Source organism: Balaenoptera ricei, chromosome 1 (genome assembly GCF_028023285.1).
Source record: "Balaenoptera ricei isolate mBalRic1 chromosome 1, mBalRic1.hap2, whole genome shotgun sequence".
Lineage (NCBI taxonomy): Eukaryota > Metazoa > Chordata > Mammalia > Artiodactyla > Balaenopteridae > Balaenoptera > Balaenoptera ricei.
Genome location: NC_082639.1, coordinates 34,987,613 through 35,006,837, shown reverse-complemented (window position 1 = coordinate 35,006,837; position 19,225 = coordinate 34,987,613). Strand labels below are relative to the sequence as shown.

The 19,225-nt window shown below is 51.0% G+C and overlaps 1 protein-coding gene and 1 pseudogene across 1 annotated transcript; one reads left to right on the top strand and one right to left on the bottom strand.

Moving 5' to 3' along the window:
• Positions 1–56: 56 nt before the first annotated feature.
• P3H1 (prolyl 3-hydroxylase 1) lies at positions 57–18,725 on the top strand. Its single transcript, XM_059920205.1, has 15 exons — positions 57–602; positions 4,974–5,126; positions 6,473–6,662; positions 6,877–7,008; positions 7,855–7,994; positions 12,319–12,408; positions 12,721–12,773; positions 12,954–13,075; positions 14,756–14,883; positions 15,050–15,145; positions 15,582–15,732; positions 16,862–16,979; positions 17,360–17,435; positions 17,700–17,840; positions 18,254–18,725. The coding sequence occupies exons 1-15, from the start codon at positions 138–140 to the stop codon at positions 18,407–18,409; spliced, it is 2,211 nt and encodes a 736-aa protein (XP_059776188.1). The 5' UTR covers positions 57–137; the 3' UTR covers positions 18,410–18,725.
• Positions 3,687–4,394, bottom strand: LOC132347070 (mitochondrial intermembrane space import and assembly protein 40-like; annotated as a pseudogene).
• Positions 18,726–19,225: the final 500 nt, after the last annotated feature.

Below are 19,225 nucleotides of genomic sequence, written 5' to 3'. Positions count from 1 at the left end.
TGGGTTTGGGAGGCGGGGCTTCACTCGGGGCGGGGCTTCACTCCGGGGCGGGGATTCCCGGGGGTGGGACTCGGGCCTCCCTGGCCTCCCTGGCCTCCCTGGCCGGTAACCAGCGGTCCCGTTAGGTCTGAGCGGTCATGGCGGCGCGCTCGTTGAGGCTGCTGACCACGTTGCTGGCGGTTGCCACCACTGCCTGCCGGGCCGAGGCGGAGTCCGAGGCGGAATGGGACATGACGGCGCCTGATCTGCTCTTCGCGGAGGGGGCCGCGGCCTATGCTCGCGGTGACTGGGCCGGGGTGGTTCTGAGCATGGAGCGGGCGTTGCGCTCGCGGGCCGCCCTGCGCGCCCTTCGCCTGCGCTGCCGCACGCGGTGTGCCGCCGACCTCCCGTGGGAGCTGGACCCGGACTCGCCCCCCAGCCTGGCGCAGGCCTCGGGCGCCGCCGCCCTGCACGACCTACGCTTCTTCGGGGGCTTGCTGCGCCGCGCCGCTTGCCTGCGCCGCTGCCTCGGGCCGTCGGCCACCCACCCGCTCAGCGAGGAGCTGGAGTTGGAGTTCAGCAAGCGGAGCCCCTACAACTACCTACAGGTCGCCTACTTCAAGGTGCAGATCTGCCTGGGCCCCGGGGCGGCCGGGATCCTTCTGGGTGTGGTTGGCCTGGGGGAACTTGGGGGGCCAGGGAAGTGCTCGCGGAGAGGGAAAGTGGCGTCTTGGCCAAGGAGCTCTTCCCGGATCCAGGGAGAGCAGAGACCCTGCCGGGAGACCAGCCTCGCCGGTTCGCATAGGCAGATGGTGACCCCAAAGATCCAGCTGCGGTTAAGGCACAGACCAAGCAAAACTTGGTCTTGTGTTCCCCGAGAGGCCTCTTAGAGGGAACTACAGCGGCAGCTTGGGTCTCTGATCCTAATTTTGTTGTAAGTTACCGAGTGAGAAGCTAGGACCTTTCTACAGTATCTTCCTTCCTGTTCGCTTTTCAGTGATGCTTTTCCTGCTGCCCGAGTGCAGCAGCTTTCTTTCAGGACATGAGGTTGCCACGTCGCCAGTAGAGGCTGTCTGGCCCCTCCCTGTAAGGGACCCTCTGGCTGGTCGGTCAGGTTTCCAAAGAAAATGAGTATTTTTAGGAATTCCAGAGTGCCTTAAGTCCAAGTGTATACATAGATTTGGAGTGCTTCTGATTTATGATGATAATGAGAGCCAACACATACTTTCAGGCTATTAAGTACTTTGCGTTTATTAATTCATTTGCCCAGATCCTGGCACTATCCTGTAAAGTAACTGCTGTTATTAGCCCATTTTGTTGGGGAAAAAAGGAAAAAGGAGGGACTTCCCTGGTGGTGCAATGGTTAAGAATCTGCCTGCCAATGTAGGGGACATGGGTTCGTTCCCTGGTCCTGGAAGATCCCACATGCCGCGGAGCAACTAAGCCCGTGCACCACAACTACTGAACCTGCATGCCACAACTACTGAAGCCCACGCGCCTAGAGCCCATGCTCCACAACAAGAGAAGCCACCGCAATGAGAAGCCTGCGCACCGCAACAAACAGTAGCCCCAGCTAGCCGCAACTAGAGAAAGCCCGTGCGCAGCAACGAAGACCCAACGCAGACAAAAATTAATTAATTAATTAATTAATTATTTTAAAAAAAGGAAGAAGGAGCTGTACCGGGTATCTATTATATCCATAGTTTAACAGACCTTCAATTCAACCTGAAGAGAGACTTAGAAAATCTTGGGGACCTCAAATTTTCACCTTTCCACAGGCATTATGCTTACACAGTTCTGGTCCATTCCTCCTAGTTTCCCAGAAGTGTGCTGGACTTGAAACCAAAATAACTGGGCTATGTCTTTGGTCATGTCACTTAACAGCACTTTTTAAAATTCTTTGACAAACATTTATTGAATACTTACTACATCCCAGTTCTTGTACAGGTAATTAAAATGATTGACCTTATATTTTTTTGTGTTACCTTGCTTTGCTGTTAAGAGTCACTTTAGTAGTAAGGGCTACTAAAAGGGTATGTACATCCAGCTGTGGGAACACAAAGGAGGAAGAATCTAGCTTTGTGTCAGAGAAGTTAGACTTGAAAGAAGAGGTGACATTTGAAGCTGATCCCAAATATTGTTAGAGGAGAGGAAGGATGACCATTCACGATAGAGTGGGGCCAGACTGGGAAGAGAATTCTGCAGGCTTCAAGGAGCCATCATCAGAACTGGGTTGTAGAATGCTTATTCTGGAAGCCATGTGACGTAGGCCTTGGGAGAAGGAGAAAGTGGTGACAGGGTGAACCATTAGGAGATGACTGCAGTTGTCCACATAAGAGAAAGAAATGAGGTGCATCGTGCTTAGTGGGTAAAGAAGGTCTGGGGGTGGGGTGAGGGGTGTGGAGATGGAGGAGAACAGAGAAAGGCAAGAGCAGTGCTGAAAGATATGGGAGAGAGAATCAATCCGTAAAAGGGACAGACTTGAGAGAATTTCTAATTTTATAATTAAGGCAACTGAGGCACAGAGATGGGGATTGTTGACAGTGGGTCACCTAGCTATTTGGGGGTCACAGCCAGGGCTGACTTGTTGTTTAGTGTGCATTTACTAGTACTGATGATCAGAAAAGAAAAAATATTTTTCTTAGCATATTACTAACGTGCTAGGATTTATATTTCTTGAGCTAACATTTATTAAGCACTTAATATGTGCCCAGCACCATGTGTTAGAAGCTGAATATATATCCTCTCATTTAACTTTCCCAGCAATCCTGTGAGGTAGCGAGTACTATCTCCAGATGACTGATTAGAGAACTGAGTTTAGAGAGTAAACTTTAACTTGCCTAAAGCCCCAACAAGTGAATAATTAAACCTACCTTTGTCACCAGTCTGACACCACAACCCATGTAATTAATCATTAGATCATCAGTGGTTTTTTTTTTTCCAGGTAAAAATCATGTTTTCCTTTTAATTGACACCGTTTCCTCTCTCGGGTGCTACTTTGATAATGATTAGGTCCCCACCTCTCAAGAACATTGCATCTGAACAGGCTGAGACAGAGCCAGTGTGAACACAGACCCCACACCAGGGCTTTTGGAATAAAAAGAACAGAAAAAAACAGCCTTTCTCTTCACTTACAAAGGGAGTCACTCAGAGGGTCCAAAGCCCTGTTTTCCAAATATAGAAATCCTGGAGCTCAATGCAAACTGGAAACCAAAATATATCAGAAATGAAGCATAGTGCTTCATCAAATACTCAAGAGCTCATCATCCTGCCCCTTCTACAAGGAACGGCCCCACTCCAGCATTTTTAAAGGAAGATGTTTTGTTTCTATTTCACTTTCCAACTGGGTGTAAAATCTACTAAAAGGGATACAAGGAATCAGAATAAATCAGCTCGCTCACAAGAGACACTCTCAGATAATGATTTTTGGTTGCTGAGATTATTCAGCACGTTATTTCAAAGTGGCAAAATTCAGGACAATCTGAGAAGAGAATTCAGAAGTGGCAGCTACATTCGCTGTTAGGTTCATGTGCGGTACACATACATACACCCCATTTTTCAGTGTATATGTCAAGGGGCCAAGACCCCTGATCAGCACAATACGTTATTTTGTACATTACATGCACAGAACAACAGAGGGAGAGACACTTTCTTGGAGAGGTTCATATGCTCTGAAGGAGGCTAGAGCCCAGCGCTCCAGGCCTTCATTAGCTGGACCCCTCCTCTTCTTTGGTCACGGCGACCTCAGAAGCAGCCGATTCCTCTAATCGATCTGCTGGCTTCTCCTCCTCCTCCTCCTCTGCCTCCTCCTCCTCCTCCTCCTCCTCCTGGGGATAGAGGTACGGGTACCGAAGTACTCCTGCATGGCCTGGAACTGGTCTACACAGTCCAACCCCTTGACATCATCTGTGCTGCAGTGGAAGCAGGAAAAGGCCGCCTTGAACTGTTCCCCACACGGGCCGCTGGCCGTGCCCCCAAGGCACAGCCAGTTCCAGCTGATGTCTCCATTGGGCAGGATCCATCAGTGCTCCTCTTAAGGATCATTGGGGTCATTGGCCACCAGCTCCGCGGTCTTGGAGTTTCATGGTCTTCTTTGGTCACAAATACGATTCGATCCTTCCCTTCCTGCCGGCAGTAGGCCACAGTGCAGCCCAGTGCTCCGACCTCGCGGCAATTGTGGCGGTGGCCTCATGCCGTGACCTCTCCGCTGCCAAGCAGGCGGCTTGGAGACCCACACGGACCCGCCTAGTGATTTATTTTGGATTCTGCATATGAAGCTGTGTAATTCTGATATGCTGGAGTCCATTGCTATGGGCATGATTGTGACCTGTAGCACATTTCCCCCCTCAGATTTCTGTATAGCCACTTGTTTTAACCTCATGAGCCCTGGGCTTTGAAAAGTCAGAAGATGCCATGTCTGGATTTTGTATAGGATCTTAAGACTTTTCAGCCACCCACCTTTTCCTTGAATGTGTCAAAAACACGTATGCAGGGGGAGAAAAAAAAAAATATATATATATATATATTTTTTTTTTCCCCCTAAGCAACTTCTCCGGCATGGTCTAATTGTTAACTGCTGTTTCTCTCCTACCCCTTAATCCTTGACTCCTTAGACTTTCTTCAGCTTAGTCACCACATCTGAATTTCGAGAGTATATTATTTAGGCAGTCAGTCTTCCATAGCATTCCCCCTACAATACCACCTTTGTTTTAGAATAGAATGTTTACACTTCTGAAGCATTGCCTCCTGTAATTTGAGGAATCCCTAATGCTGATTTGGGAAATAGCTGAAAACCTGCCCAGGGCCCCGTGCTTCTAATCTCTGGTATGTAGTTCCTGCAATAGGTGTGTTTTCTGGGCTTGGCAGGGGCCGAGCGAGGCACAGAGTGGAAGGCTCAGGAAGGCGGGGATTTCCTGTTTACTGTGAACTGCACATTTGGACACAAACCATCAAGGTTTGGCTGTGACAACCATGTTCTTGTTCTTCACCCGTAGATAAACAAGTTGGAGAAAGCTGTAGCAGCAGCTCATACCTTCTTCGTGGGCAATCCTGAGCACATGGAGATGCGTCAGAACCTGGACTATTACCAAACCATGTCTGGGGTGAAGGAAGCCGACTTCAAGGATCTTGAGGCCAAACCCCATATGGTGAAAACAAAAAACAAACAAAAAACGCTATCCCTTTCTCTCGCTCTTTCTTTTTATTATAGTGACGTTCACTAGGGTTGCTTTCTGATTACAGAAGTAATGTATGTTCATTGTACAACATTAGAAAAATGCAAATACGTAAAAAACAGAAAGTAATCATCTACAATAGTGCCACCTTCAGAAAACCAGTAGTTGATATTTTGGCCTCTTTTTTAAGTCTTCAGTATTTCTAATTTTTAAACCTAATTTGGCATCATATTGTGTATGTATTTTTCATCATCTCTTTTGAACTAACATTATATGATGCGTCTTTTCTCATGTCTTCAAATTTTCTTTGAAAACACAGTTTTTAGTGGCTGCATGACAATCCGTCTTATGCACACATTGTATTTGTTTACTTGTCAAATTTTTTTGGTCATGTAGGTTTTTGCTTTTCACTACAGTGAGTGGTACAGTATTCCTCAATGTTCTTATTTATTTAGCAGGAAAAGTCTGTGTCCCACAGGAGGTATTGTCTATGATGACATAGCATTTTAAAAAAATATTTATTTATTTATTTGGCTGCGCCGGGTCTTAGTTGCGGTCTGCGGGGAATCTTCGTTGCAGCACACGGGATCTTTAGTTGCCACAGGTGGGATCTAGTTCCCTGACCAGGGATTGAACCTGGGCCCCCTGCTTTGGGAGCACAGAGTCTTAGCTACTGGACCACGAGGGAAGTCCCAATATAGCATTTTCATAAAGGGCTTATGTTGTAGTTTAGAAATAGGCATATTAGAAACAACATCAAAAATGACTTTTAAAAGTAAACTGTGTACATCTAGTACATTATACAAATCTACACAGTTTAGGTTTTTTTCTTTTTTTTTCTTTTTTAGTGATTCTGTGACAAATGAAAATGGTTATTGTCCGCAAGAAGGGAGCCGTGTCCCACAGAGAGCAGAAGCAAAGTCCATAATCAGCTGCAGCAGCCCAAATCACTCCTTACTGCTAGAAAGATTGCTTTCATCACCTCAAACCACATTCTGATAGCTAAGAGTTAAATGTTTTTTTATTAAATTTTTATTTTGAAAACTTTCAGCCCTACAAAAAAAGTGCAAGAAAATGACAGTGAATTCCCATATATCTTTCAAGTAGATTGAGTTAAATGTTTTCAAATTTCCAAAGAAAGTCAGATGTAAAGACTGACTAAGTAAAGACCGTTTCCAGCAGGCTTTCTTTGTGTAGCAGGCACCCTTTGCATCCGTAACCTGAGAGGGCCACGGGGATGCCCGCGGAGGTGGCCGTGGGCAAGGAGGGAGGGCTGTCGGCAGCCTGCCCTGCATCTGAGTACCCCTTCCTCCCAGTAGCACGAGTTTCGGCTGGGAGTGCGCCTCTACTCCGAGGAGCAGCTGCAGGAAGCCGCGCCCCACCTGGAGACGGCGCTGCGGGAGTACTTCGTGGCCGACGACGAGTGCCGTGCCCTCTGTGAAGGGCCCTATGACTACGACGGCTACAACTACCTGGAGTACAACGCTGACCTCCTCCAGGCCATCACAGGTGCGGGGCCCAAACCCAGCCCTCGGCCAGGCCTCTGGGTTCTGAGGGCGACAACGTGATTTCTGCAGACACAGCATCTTCAGCCTCATTCCTGACTCTCTTAAATCTGGGAATCTGACTGAAAATTGCTTCCACTTGAATTTGTTCATCTTAAGCAGCATTTGAATCCTGGAAATTGACCTTACGGTTCTTCCCCCTCCTCGATTCCTTTCAGACCATTACATCCAGGTCCTCAGCTGTAAGCAGAACTGTGTCACGGAGCTTGCTTCCCACCCAAGTCGAGAGAAGCCCTTTGAAGACTTCCTCCCATCGCATTATAATTATCTGCAGTTTGCCTACTATAACAGTAAGGCCTCCTTTCTCTTTCTCAGCTGCTTTGCGCTAAGCCAAAAGCAAGGAAGGCAGGGATTATGGCCACTGTGCTTCTTCAGGCTGTTTGGTTTCTCTCTTCGGCTCTGGCAGGCACCATGCCAGGTGATCGCTGAATACCTTGTTACAAGCCACCTCCCAAGAAGCAGTACCAGCAGCCTGAAAAGCTGGGGGAGGGAGACTCTAGGACCTCACCCTCTGGTCCCCTCTGTAACATTTATAATCTCATTTTGCACCTGAGTTAAGTTATAGTAAAGGCAAGGGTGTGCTTCCATTTAAACCAGCTCACAGGGCATTTCCCCACCCTTCTCCCTCATGTAGCACTGATGCTCTGGGGTGAGGTGAGGGGGCTGTCAGTATCCAGAAAAGCAACAAGTCAGCTGGTCTTTACTGAGTCCCCACTGTGTGCTAAGCATTACAGCATATTCAAGAATATACACTTTTATGGTTGAGGAGACCAACACATATCAACAAGAACTCTGCCAAAGAGACAACCTGCTACTGTAATCTTCCCTTCTCTTCTGAAAATCCATAGGGAAAAAAAAGTAGGAAGACAGGGGAATATTCCTGAAATTGGTCTAATGATTGGGAGTATTAAGGCCAATGTTTGAATTACTTGCAGGCACTGAGCACCTTAAAAATCAATCATATATTCTATAATTTATTCTGTAATTTCTCCCGCCAAATCAGGCAGTCGTGTTATGTAGCTGGTGCCACCTTGCCATGTCATCGTTGCCTCGAGCTGTGCTGAGACTGAACACGAGGCGGTTCACGGTACCCAGGATTCGACGCTTTCTTCTCAGCCATTTTTTCCCCTTTGCAGTTGGGAATTACACACAGGCCATTGAATGTGCCAAGACCTATCTCCTCTTCTTCCCCAATGATGAGGTGATGAGCCAGAATCTGGCCTACTATACAGCCATGCTTGGAGAAGAACAAGCCAGATCCATCGGCCCCCGTGAGGTGAGAGACTTGCATTACTTTGGGTGGCTGCCAGCTGAACCCAGACCAGAAAGCAGAGAGTGGGGTAGAGGAGAAGGAGCCGGGGCTGCTCGGCCAGGGTGGGGGCAGGTTGCCTGGGTGGGTGTGAGTGCACAGAAAGCGGGGAATAAGCCAGAACCTTAATTAGCACGATCTGGGCCCAGAAGTCTGTTCTCCGAGTCGGCAAGGAAAAGCAGAACTGCAAAGCAGCCATGTTCTTTCCCTTTTTCAGCACCTCCACTTTGAGACTTGATTTGGCCAAGATTTATCGTTTTCTACTTCATGCTAAATTTTTTTTTCACTCACCTCTTTTCTGCCTCCATTTTCTTCCCCGCCCCCGCTTCTTTCTGCCATTGTTCGATCTCTCCCTGTTTCAGCATTATACCCATCTCACTCCAAAACAAGGAAAAAAATCTATGTAATAGAAAGACTAAAACGAAAGGCACTGAAGTGAAAGCAGGCCCACGCCTGCACTGCTGGGGGGACTGCACTTTGTGCCGTTCATTTAACAATGGCTATTTCTGGAATTACGGGTGATTTTTGTGTTTTGCTCCTTTATATTTTCTAAATTCCCTGTGGTGAACGGGTATCATTTTTGTATTAAAAACATGAAAAGTTCTCTGTTTTTAACTTAGTGAAGTTCAATACTGTGAACCTCGATATTTGTACATATGCCTCGCACAGGCCCTAGATCCTCTCCTTCTTGAGCCCAGAACAATGAGGTGGATTTGAAGTCACTAATCTGGACTCGAGTCCTGGCTCCTCCACTTACTAACCATGTGATTTTTGACACATCATGTGGAATCTTAGGCATGCTGCACTGCCCTTCTGAGTCTCATTTTCTCCTTCTGTAAAATAGGATTACGGTTCTTGCTCTGTCTTCAACACAGGACGAGTGTGAGGGTCAAATGAGGTAGTGAGCCGACAGGTGCTGTACAGAGTGTTGTGTGGACAGGTGGCGTCACAGGGGTCTTGCTGACGGTACACAAGTAGCAGGCGGCGGGTTTTCTTACCTCCAACTTCAGCCACCTCCTGAGATGGGGTGGCTTGTCACTGTGACCCTCAATCACTTGTGTCCTGCTGGCCTCTCCAAAACCCAATCTTACAGTCTATAAAAATAGCTGTAACTTTGGATCAGTTTTTCCTTTTGTCAAAGAAAAAAAAAAAGATACATAGCTACAGTTACTCTAGAGGCCCCTCAGTTGTGTGTGCAACAAGTCTGTTGGACACATGTAGGGGAGTAGGCACACCCCTGGGCTGTTGGTAGGGCTGCAAACTGTACTGTTCATTTACCCAGCGATCTGACTGCCGGGGATTCACCCTTGGCTGTACTACACAAGCGTGCAAAGGTAAATGTGCACAGGTGTGCATCGGAAGTCCGCCGCTAAAAGCAAAAAACTGGAAACAAGCTCAATGCTATCAATTTGGGGAACTGGTTAAATAAAATATGGCACGTTCATTCAGTAACATACAAGATAACCATTATGTTGCTTGAGTAGATTCCTACGCACCAATATGAAATTGTCTCCGTGATGTAATTTTAGGTAAAGAGAAAGAAGACATAGAACTGTAGTGGTATTCTATTTACGTTTTTTGGTAATGCATATATACTTTTAAGTTTTTTAACTTTCTGCACAGATTGGTAAGAAACTGTTCATCGGGATTAACCCCCGCACCCCCAGGCACGGGCCTGTGGGTCAGGGGCTGAGCGGGGGAGAACTGAACATTTCTATTTATGTCTATCGATACTCCAGGAGTTTCTTTTAGCTACATTTGTACCACTTTCATGTCTTTTTGAATGCCATCTAAAACCACCTTGGAAAGGTGTACAATCCAAGATTTGTAAAATGCTGTGGTGAATATCATAGTAGAGGGGTCAGCGAGCTAGAGTGGGAGCACGGAGGAAAAGTAAGCAACTGGCGGGTCCGGGAAGGCTTCACAAGAGGCAGTGGTGTTGACAATTGGTTTTAAAAGCTTTTAGTAGGTGAACGAGTCAGAGAAGGGCCTTTTAGATGGAGAACAGCATATGCAAACCACCTGGACAACAGTCCCATGTGAACGGAAGATGGTGCTGGGGAGTTGCAGGCAATGAGGCCCGGGAGGGTCAGATTTTTGAGGGGTCTTGAGCGCCTCTCCAGGACCTTGGAGCCTACTGTGTGCAGCAGGCAGTGGTGAGCCCTCAAAGGGTTTGAAGCAGCCTGACGAGACGTGATGGGGCAGGGCTCAGAATGGGAGGTGCTGGAGGCCGTCACGGAGCAGAGAGAGCTGCTGAGGCCTGAGTGAGGCGGGGGGCTGGAGGAGGGGAGCTGACCAGGTGGAGGGGAGAGGTGGAACTGGCGGTGGGGCAGGGGGTTCATGCCTCCCTCCTCTCCATGTCTAATTAGGCACCACATTCCCAGCCTGGGAGACACGTGCACCGCGCTGGCCCCGGGGCACACGGGTGGCAGGATACCGCCCTCACAGCCTCCTGCCCTGCCCGCACTCCAGCCCAGGGTGGCTTATTTTTCCTCTGTTCACTGGGAGAAGCAGGTGGATGATGCGGCAGTAGCAGACCTCCCATTCTGGTTGTTGTGGCGCTTACTGTGGAAAATAAGCACCCTTCAAATGTGTGTGGCATTTTATAGTTTACAAAACTTTTTCATAGCTTTTCTTTCGTTTGATTCTCATAACAACCCACTGAGGTGGGGTCACCAACCTACCCTGAAGTTAAAAACCAAGGTTCTTCCTTCTTGGATCTGCAATCCTGAGAGTCTCTAATAGAAATAACGCTCCTCTTGCCACCCCCTCCCATATGGAGACTGGTGACCTTGTCGTTGTCCTCTTTGGCTGCTAGATAGTGACCGTCTGGATTTGAGATGGCGCCTCTCCTAGTCTCTTTGCTTGGTTAAGACCCCTCCCCCTGACCCTTTATGGTCATATTAGTGAGTCTGGGGCAGAAAGGGAAAATAAGTGGTCAGTCTACCATTTCTAACTAGAACTGCCCTTCTGGACAGAAGGTAACTAACATCTGTTGAGCCCTGTCCCAGGCCAAGCACTGAGCTAGATGGTTTATACCCATCATCGCATTTAATCATCACAGGCACCCTGTGAGGTGGGCGCTATTCTTGCCATTTTCGAGATGAGGACATTTAGGCTCCAGGAAGTGAGTTAACTTGCACAGCAGCCTATGGCTGCCCACGGTGGCCGGAATCTCTGTTTCCCTGCTTTATCCCAGTGCCGGCACAGTTCTGACACATAGCTGATACTCAGTAAATCAGTGTTGAATGAGTAAATGGTAGAAGTGGGACTTGCTTCCCGGCAGGCTCATAGAGCAGTTGTAGAGCGTTAAAGGAGATAACACATACCTAGCTTGGTGTCCAGCACTAGGTGAGGGAGGCCAGTTATTTAAACTCCTTAGGAGAAAATTTCCATCTTCTTCTTGGGTAAATATAATAGGTGATATAGGCCTCATTGACACCTTTAAAGTTTTCCTTATTGCCCTCATCTTTTATTTCAACTGATGATGTCTTCTTTTTCTTTTCCTTCCTTCTTCTGCTGCTGGGAGACTAGCAGGGCACCTAGGGAAAGATGTGACCCCAGAAGGTACTTAGTTTCCCTGCCCTGGGTGAGCCCTACCACTGAGCACGTGTGGGAATGGCTGGATGCTGGACCCAGCTGCTCCTGCACTGGCCCAACTCCTGGGAGGGATACCGTCCACTCCAAGTCTGAGGGGAGGCAGATGGCATAGGAAAAAGCACGTGGGCTTTAGGATTGGAGAGACCCAGGCTTGGATGTAGGTCCCTGCTCTACCATCTCCTATAGTGTCACCTCAAACAAGTTGCATATCCCCTCTGTACCTCGGTGTCTTCGTCTGTAAAATGAGGATAATCTTATCAACCTCAAAAATGGCTGTAAAGATTAAATGAATAACGCAGGAATCACCTAACACCTAGGTTTTTCTTCCCCTGAGTGTTGAACTCCTGCAGAAGTCAAGAAGGAATTTTTCTTTCTTAAAGAGTATTTCCTGAGAATCCTCAGGTTTTCTGTCTCAGAGATTAACGGCAAGGAAAGGAAGGGGGGCTGTTTCCCTATAAGGGAAGCCTGGCTGTGCCACCCTCAGAGGGGCTGCTTGTGTCAGGCAAGAGGAACCCTTGAGCACAGACGTGAGACTTGTCCCACACGGGGGGACGGACACACTAGTGATAGTGGGAGAGGAAGCCTTGGGTCGCACTGGGGGCAACAGTGTGGAACGCAGGGGCGGGGGGTGCGGGCTAGAGCCAGCGGCAGGGCTGAGTACCAGGGCGTCCCTCCCACTGCGTTTCCTCAGAGTGCCCAGGAGTACCACCAGCGAAGCCTGCTGGAGAAAGAACTGCTCTTCTTCGCTTATGATGTTTTCGGAATTCCCTTTGTTGACCCGGTGAGCCAGGGTGCAGGGAGCCGGAGTGGGGAGTGGGGCAGGGATGCAAGGGATGGGCTGAGCTGTACACCGTGTGCCTCTGGGGAGAGGGCCGTTCGGGGGTTGAGCCAAACGGGAGATCTGCGTGGACGAGAGACGGGAGATTCTGGGCAGCCAGGTACAGGTGACTCAGTTCCAGAGACCTCTCACTTTATCTCCTGAAAGGAGGCCGGGGAGAAGGTGGATTCCCTGTAGGCCCTAGTATGTGCATCGAGACCTGGAAGATTCAGCAGGTCACCCGACACTGTTCATTTTTTCCTGCTCTGCTTTTAGGATTCATGGACTCCAGAAGAGGTGATTCCCAAGAGACTGCAAGAGAAACAGAAGTGAGGGCCTTGAAGAGACTGCATGATTGGATCGGTGTGATGAAGCACTTGAGGCTTCCTGAGCCCAGGCAGAGGCAGATGTGAACTCCTGGCAAGGGGTGGGCAGGTCCAGTCTGGGAAGCTGGGGTGGGAGCCTGGGCTGGCCCTGGAATATAGCCCTCAGACTGGCTGTGCTCACAGGTCAGAACGGGAAACAGCCGCCCGCATCTCCCAGGAGATCGGAAACCTTATGAAGGAGATTGAGACCCTCGTGGAAGAGAAGACCAAGGAGTCAATGGACGTGAGCAGGCTGACCCGGGAAGGTGAGAGGACGAGCGTGGGGCCACCTCGGCTGTCATGGGGGCAGCAAGGCTGGTGGTCCCCATGTCAGCTGGGCAGCTCCCCTTAGAAAGCAGCCTCAGGATCCGAGCTGGCACGGGTCAGGGCTCACCCCCGCCGTGGCCCTTCTTCACTCACCCACGGGACTTCCACCTGCAAAGAGCACTGAGAATTGGCCTTTGTTTAAGAAGTAAGGCTCCTGAGTCACAGTGACACTAGTTTAGTTTGCTTCAGTAAGTATTTATAGGAGAAAACTTGTCCTCTCTCCTTACCCCCAAACTGTTTTCTCCCAGCTGCCATCCTTTGTCCTGTTACCAAGCCTCAAAATCTTCAGGTCTCCTTTGGTCCCCCCTTGTCCATCCCCTCCAGTCCTCCGGGGGGGCCTGCCAATTAGGACTCTGCTCTCTTTCTCTCTCCCCAACCCTTTTCTTGTCCCATGGCCTCAGGCGTGCATCAGGTCCCCAGCCCCTCCTCTCTGCACTCATCTTTTCTCCTCCAATCTGTCCTTGCCCCTTCCCACCTGGGGGCTAGACCAGTCTTCCAAACACAGGGACTCTGATGCCGTCCTCCCTGCCTGCCCCTTTAACCGTATGTTCTACCATTCCCCATTTATACCTTCTCTTCGTCCTTGAGCCTCTCTCTGCTCACAAGTCTTTGTTCAGGCCTGTGCCTCCACCTATACACTTCCCATCATCTCTCCCCGTGAGGCGTCTCAGATCCACCCTACAGAGCCTTTCTTAAACTCCAGGCCAGTTGGGATCCCCACCCCCATGTCTGTTGAACTTCCAAGGCACTTTGTACTTTCACAGGGTCTGCCTTGTGTTGGTCATTTGTGTAATTGTTGGAACAGGTGCTGTCTTCAGGTGTTAATCCCTTGCCTTTTCTAGCACAGTGCTTGGCACACGCTGAGGCCTCAGTAAATAATAGGTGGAGTCGAATTGGGTCTCTGGTATGTCCCCAGCACAGAGAGACACCAGGAGAAATAGAAGAGAGAAAGGCTGGCCTTTACTCTACAGTTGCTTCAATTAACAAGTGCTTAATTTAATGAGGTTAGCACGTTAAAGAATTTGTCCAGCATTCCTTTGTTTTCAGAGAGCTTTCACCCTGTTATTTCTCTTGATTCTCATAATTGCCTGGGAAGTGGGTTGGGCAGATTGTAAGATCCTCATTTTAAATAGATGATGATATGATGGTAGCTAAACTTTTAAGCATTTACTAGGTGCCAAGTATCGTGCTAAACTTTTAAGTTGTCATATTGTTCTTTACATCAAACTTACGAGGTAGATGCTGTTTTACAGATGAGATAAGGCTCAGGGAGGTTAAGTAACTTGCCAAGGTCACACAGCTAGTAAGTGGAGGATCCAGGAGTCAAACCCAGTTCTTTCTGGTCCTGAACTCATGTTTTAGGAATGTCTTTATGATGTTTCCTCAACAATGCGTGAAAGCCCAGGAGCCAACAGCTGTGGACCAGGACTTGGATCTCCTGCCCTTCAGCTCTAAGTTCCATCCTCTGGACCACCCTACCTTTGTAAGCGACCAAACGGGAGGTTTCTCTGGTGAACAGGAAACAACTGGAATTTCTCTTCCTTACAGCAAGGCAATATCTGATGGAGAGTGTCTGGACAGAACTACTGCTGGATTTAGCCGGTGTTATTGCTTTGCAGGTGGCCCCCTGCTTTATGACGGTGTCAGACTCACCATGACCTCCAAAGTCTTGAACGGTTCCCAGCGGGTGGTGATGGATGGTGTCATCTCTGACGATGAGTGCCGGGAGCTGCAGAGACTGACCAATGTGAGGGAACCCGGTGACCATACCATCTCCCTAAGGGCCCAGCCTCCCCCGACTAGGTGCCTCTTAGGTGCTGAACGATTGCCTGCCCCTTGCTGTGGGCAGTCGACCACCTCTTCTTGGGCCCTCAGCTGCCTGGCTAACTCCACCTGTTTTTGGGGCCTCGTAGGCAGCAGCAACTTTAGGAGATGGCTACCGGGGTCAGACCTCCCCACACACTCCCAGCGAAAAGTTCTATGGCGTCACTGTCTTCAAGGCCCTCAAGGTAGGTCAGTACTGTGTTCTAGAGTGTGGAGAAGGGGGAGGGGGACGTGCAGGCTCTGGGGAGGAGTTGGAGATGGTGGTAGGAAAGGTAAAAGTGTCTGCCTGTCAGCGTCCCAGCTGCCACAGAGGCAGGATAAACAATGCTGGGTGAGCTTGACTTTTGAACCATGGCTATTAGTGTAATAACAATGAGGCAAGCAAGCAAGACTGATACCCCAAGCTTGAGAGCGCTTTCTGAAGAACCGCTGTACTTCTGAGCAGGTTACTCATAAAGAGAAGTGTGAAGGTGAGGGGAGGGGGCGATGGCAGAGAGTCGTGTACGGGAAGCAGAGGGGCTGGTCCTTGGTGGGCACGAGGAATGGGGCCTGGCGCCCCTGTGGTCTCTGTTGGCCCGCAGAGGAGCGTGCAGCGTAGCTGACCACTGGTCTCCTCGGCAGCTGGGACAGGAAGGGAAGGTTCCTCTGCAGAGCGCTCACCTGTACTACAACGTGACGGAGAAGGTGCGGCGTGTCATGGCGTCCTACTTCCGCCTGGACAGCCCCCTCTACTTCTCCTACTCCCACCTGGTGTGCCGCACCGCCATCGAAGGTGGGCCTCCCTCAACCCGCAGCCCCCGTGCAGCACACGCTGCCCACCCAGGCACCAGCTGGATGCGGAGGACACGGAGAAGAGCAGGATATGGTCCCTTTCATCCTGCTGGGGAACCAACGTAAACCAGTGCAATGAGTGCAGCAGAGGAAGTTCGAGTCAGTCTCCCCGGGGAGTCAGGAGGGCTTCCCAGAGGAGGTGATGAGAGCTGCGCAGGATGAATAGGAGCTGTGGAGTAGACGGGGCAGCGGGAGGACGTTCGAGCCGGAGGGAGCAGCATGAGGAAAGGAGTGGAGGCATCGAGCAACCGGCAGCTGGGGGGACTAAGAAAGTGGCCGTTTCTGGAGCGTAAGGTCAAGGGGGGACGGGGGGCAGCCACGTAAGACTGGTGAGGTCCTCAGAAGCCAAATTACGGAGCGCTGCATTCAAGAGTATTTTGCATCCTGTAAGTCAGTGGTTCTCAGCGCTGGTATTGGGCATACAGGTGTCCTTAGGTGAATGACGATCTGCGTTGCAAGTTCTCTGTCACTAATCGTTAAATACCAAATTTCTGAGAGAACTACTTATTTTACAAGTTAGGGCAGGCTGGAGGTTGTTCATCGTTCACTCTCCCTCTGTCACATTCCCTTTTGCATTCCCTAGGAGGGGTGAGGCACGGCCAGTGTCCAGGAACCACGCGTGATCCACAGCCGGGTCTGTCATGCCAGAGCCTTCAGCGGCCCCTGGTGCCGATATGACCCTGATGGGCAGCAGAGATTAGAGGACTTTACTCTCCCTCAGAAAGTTTGGAATTCTATCAAAATCTGGGCACACCCAGGGAATGTGCCAGACTCGCAACTGTGTGTGTCCCGTCCTCCAGGTGGGGGCCCTGGGGCCTGGGCAGCGGGAAGCCAGGAAGCCAGGAAGAGTCGGCAGGCAGTGAAGGGCTGGGTGAGGCCTTGTTTTTACTCACCAAGGTTAAGGGTTTAAGGTTAGTCTTGCTGCTATGTGTCTAAAGACATGGAGTACGTGGATCAAACCAGAGGAAGGGAAGCTGGTCGGCAGTGACCCCCTCCCCTCGCATGCCAGCAGGAGAGCTGCAGTGTCCCCTGAGGTGCCCCAGTGCTAACGTGTGTTTCCTTGGCCGCAGAGGCACAGGCTGAGAGGAAGGACGGGAGCCACCCCGTCCATGTGGACAACTGCATCCTGAACGCCGAGGCCCTCGTGTGCATCAAGGAGCCCCCCGCCTACACCTTCCGGGACTACAGGTGCCAGCTCTGCTCTGACGCCCCCAGGGCCCTGTGCCCTGCCCCCTCCCCCGACACATGCATGTTTGGGACCAGCTCTTCCCAGCGTCCAGGACCCTCTGGATTGGGAGTCAGATAAAACTGGAATCATTACAGTGCAGTGTGAGAGTAGGACAGGGAAAGGTAGACTTGGTACAGAAGCACCCCAGAGAAGGGCATGGCGGATTCTCAGGGGCGAGGGTAGGGAGGCGGGAAGGTCAGGAGTCGTGTTCGTGAGGCTTCAGAGAAGGCCCGCCTCCTGCTGCTGGTTGGGAGCACTTGGAGATAAAGGCACTGGAGCCGTGGGTGTCTGAGGGGCGGGAAGAGGAAGTCGGTGTCGAGGTGCTCTCTGCCTTTCCCAGTGCCATTCTTTACCTGAACGCAGACTTCGACGGAGGAAACTTTTATTTCACTGAACTAGATGCCAAGACCGTGACGGTGAGTGCGCCCTTGTCCCCATCCCTGGGAGGGGAGACAAAACCTCAAGGTGCAGTGGGCAGAATGGCCAGCTGGTCTTCCTGGTGGCCAGCACTCCCCTCCCCAAACCAGGGGGCCTCTGACCAGTCACCTGTTCTCTTCAGCTCTGGTCTTTGGGAAGCCAGGCAGAGGGGCCAACCCCTCCTGGACCTGAATGACCCCTTGTCCCTTCTGAAGGCAGGTTATGGTCTCTGTCCTGTGTACCCCCCTCGTCGTTCCCTTTAGGCAGAGGTGCAGCCCCAGTGCGGAAGGGCCGTGGGATTCTCTTCAGGCACGGAAAACCCTCACGGAGTGAAGGCTGTCACCAGAGGGCAGCGCTGTGCCATCGCCCTGTGGTTCACTTTGGATGCTCGACACAGCGAGCGGGTGAGAGCAGTTGGCGCCCATCGTGACCTGTTCCTGGCAGGGCCCTTGTTCTGCTTCCGCCTTCCCCAGTCCCATTGCCGATGCTTAGACGTGGAAGAAGCCCTGGGCTTGGGAGTCCAGAGAGACTCCTCGCTTCGGCACTGTGTCACCGTGGTCCCCGGCCCTTCTTCGTTCCTTGGGAATGGGGCTCAGGTGGGGGGCAGGGGGGACAATAAGGGGAGTGATCCTGGTTCTTGGTCCCTCGCTGGGTACCACCTCTGCTGCCTCTGCCCAAAGAGTAGGACCTGCTGGGATTAGGATGAGCTCGGAGGCCACTGGAGAAGAGCCTTCTTGTTCTCCAGGAAGTAGCACCTGAGAGATGGTGAGTGCCTGGTACAGAGGCCTCTCTGACAGCCGGGGGTTTGTCCTTGCAGGACAGGGTGCAGGCGGATGACCTGGTGAAGATGCTCTTTAGCCCAGAAGAGACGGACCTCCCACATGAGCAGCCCCAAGAAGCCCAGGAGGGCCCCCCCGAGCCCGTACAGGGGTCTGTCCCCAGCAGTGAGTCAGGGCACAAGGATGAGCTCTGACAGCTCACGTGTGGACGGTGATCACCCACGTGAGGAACTCCGTCCTGCAGCCTGGACTGGCCAGCCTCGGGTGAGGAGCAGTGGGGAGCTTAGGTCTGCCCCCGCTGAGGGGACTCTGCTCATAGCCGTCCACATGGTGCTGCCGCTCTTGGAGTGGACATAGCAGGACGGCCTTCTCCCCCTGGGCCTGACCAAGGGCTCAGGACGCAGGCCCAGAGCCACTCCGGGGGCCTGCACAGGCAGCCACGTGACAGCAATACAGTATTTAAGTGCCTGTGTAGACCACCAAAGAATAAATGATTTGTGGTTTTTTTTACTCGGTGGTTTGTTCAGAGTGGAAATATGCCCATCGGTGCCAGGGGTCTCACTTGATAAAAACTGCTCTGGGCAGGATGCAGTGGCAGGCATGGTGTGAAGAGGCCTAGCTCTGTACCCGGCTCGGCCACTTCCTGTGCAGTCTCAGGCCAGACCCTTAACCTCAGGGACCTCAGGGTTGTCATATGTATAACGGGGACCATAATCGCTGCTCTGCCTGGGCAGTTGTGGGGCCCACATGCGACGCCGATGGGACAGCATTTTGTAAACTGGAACGCTCTGGGTGGATGGCAGGGATTATTACTAATCCTTCTCTGGCAGCTAGCAGCGGTCAGCAGTGCTCTGGCATGTTGCCCCCGTGTCGGCCACATGCATCCTGCTCTGATGTCTGGCCTCAGGGTCCTCATACCTCAGGGCCTCCATGTGCAGGACAACACTCAGCTCTAGGAGACGGAGTAAGAGCAGACCTGGAGATTCAGCTCCTTGGGCCGCAAGCCCATC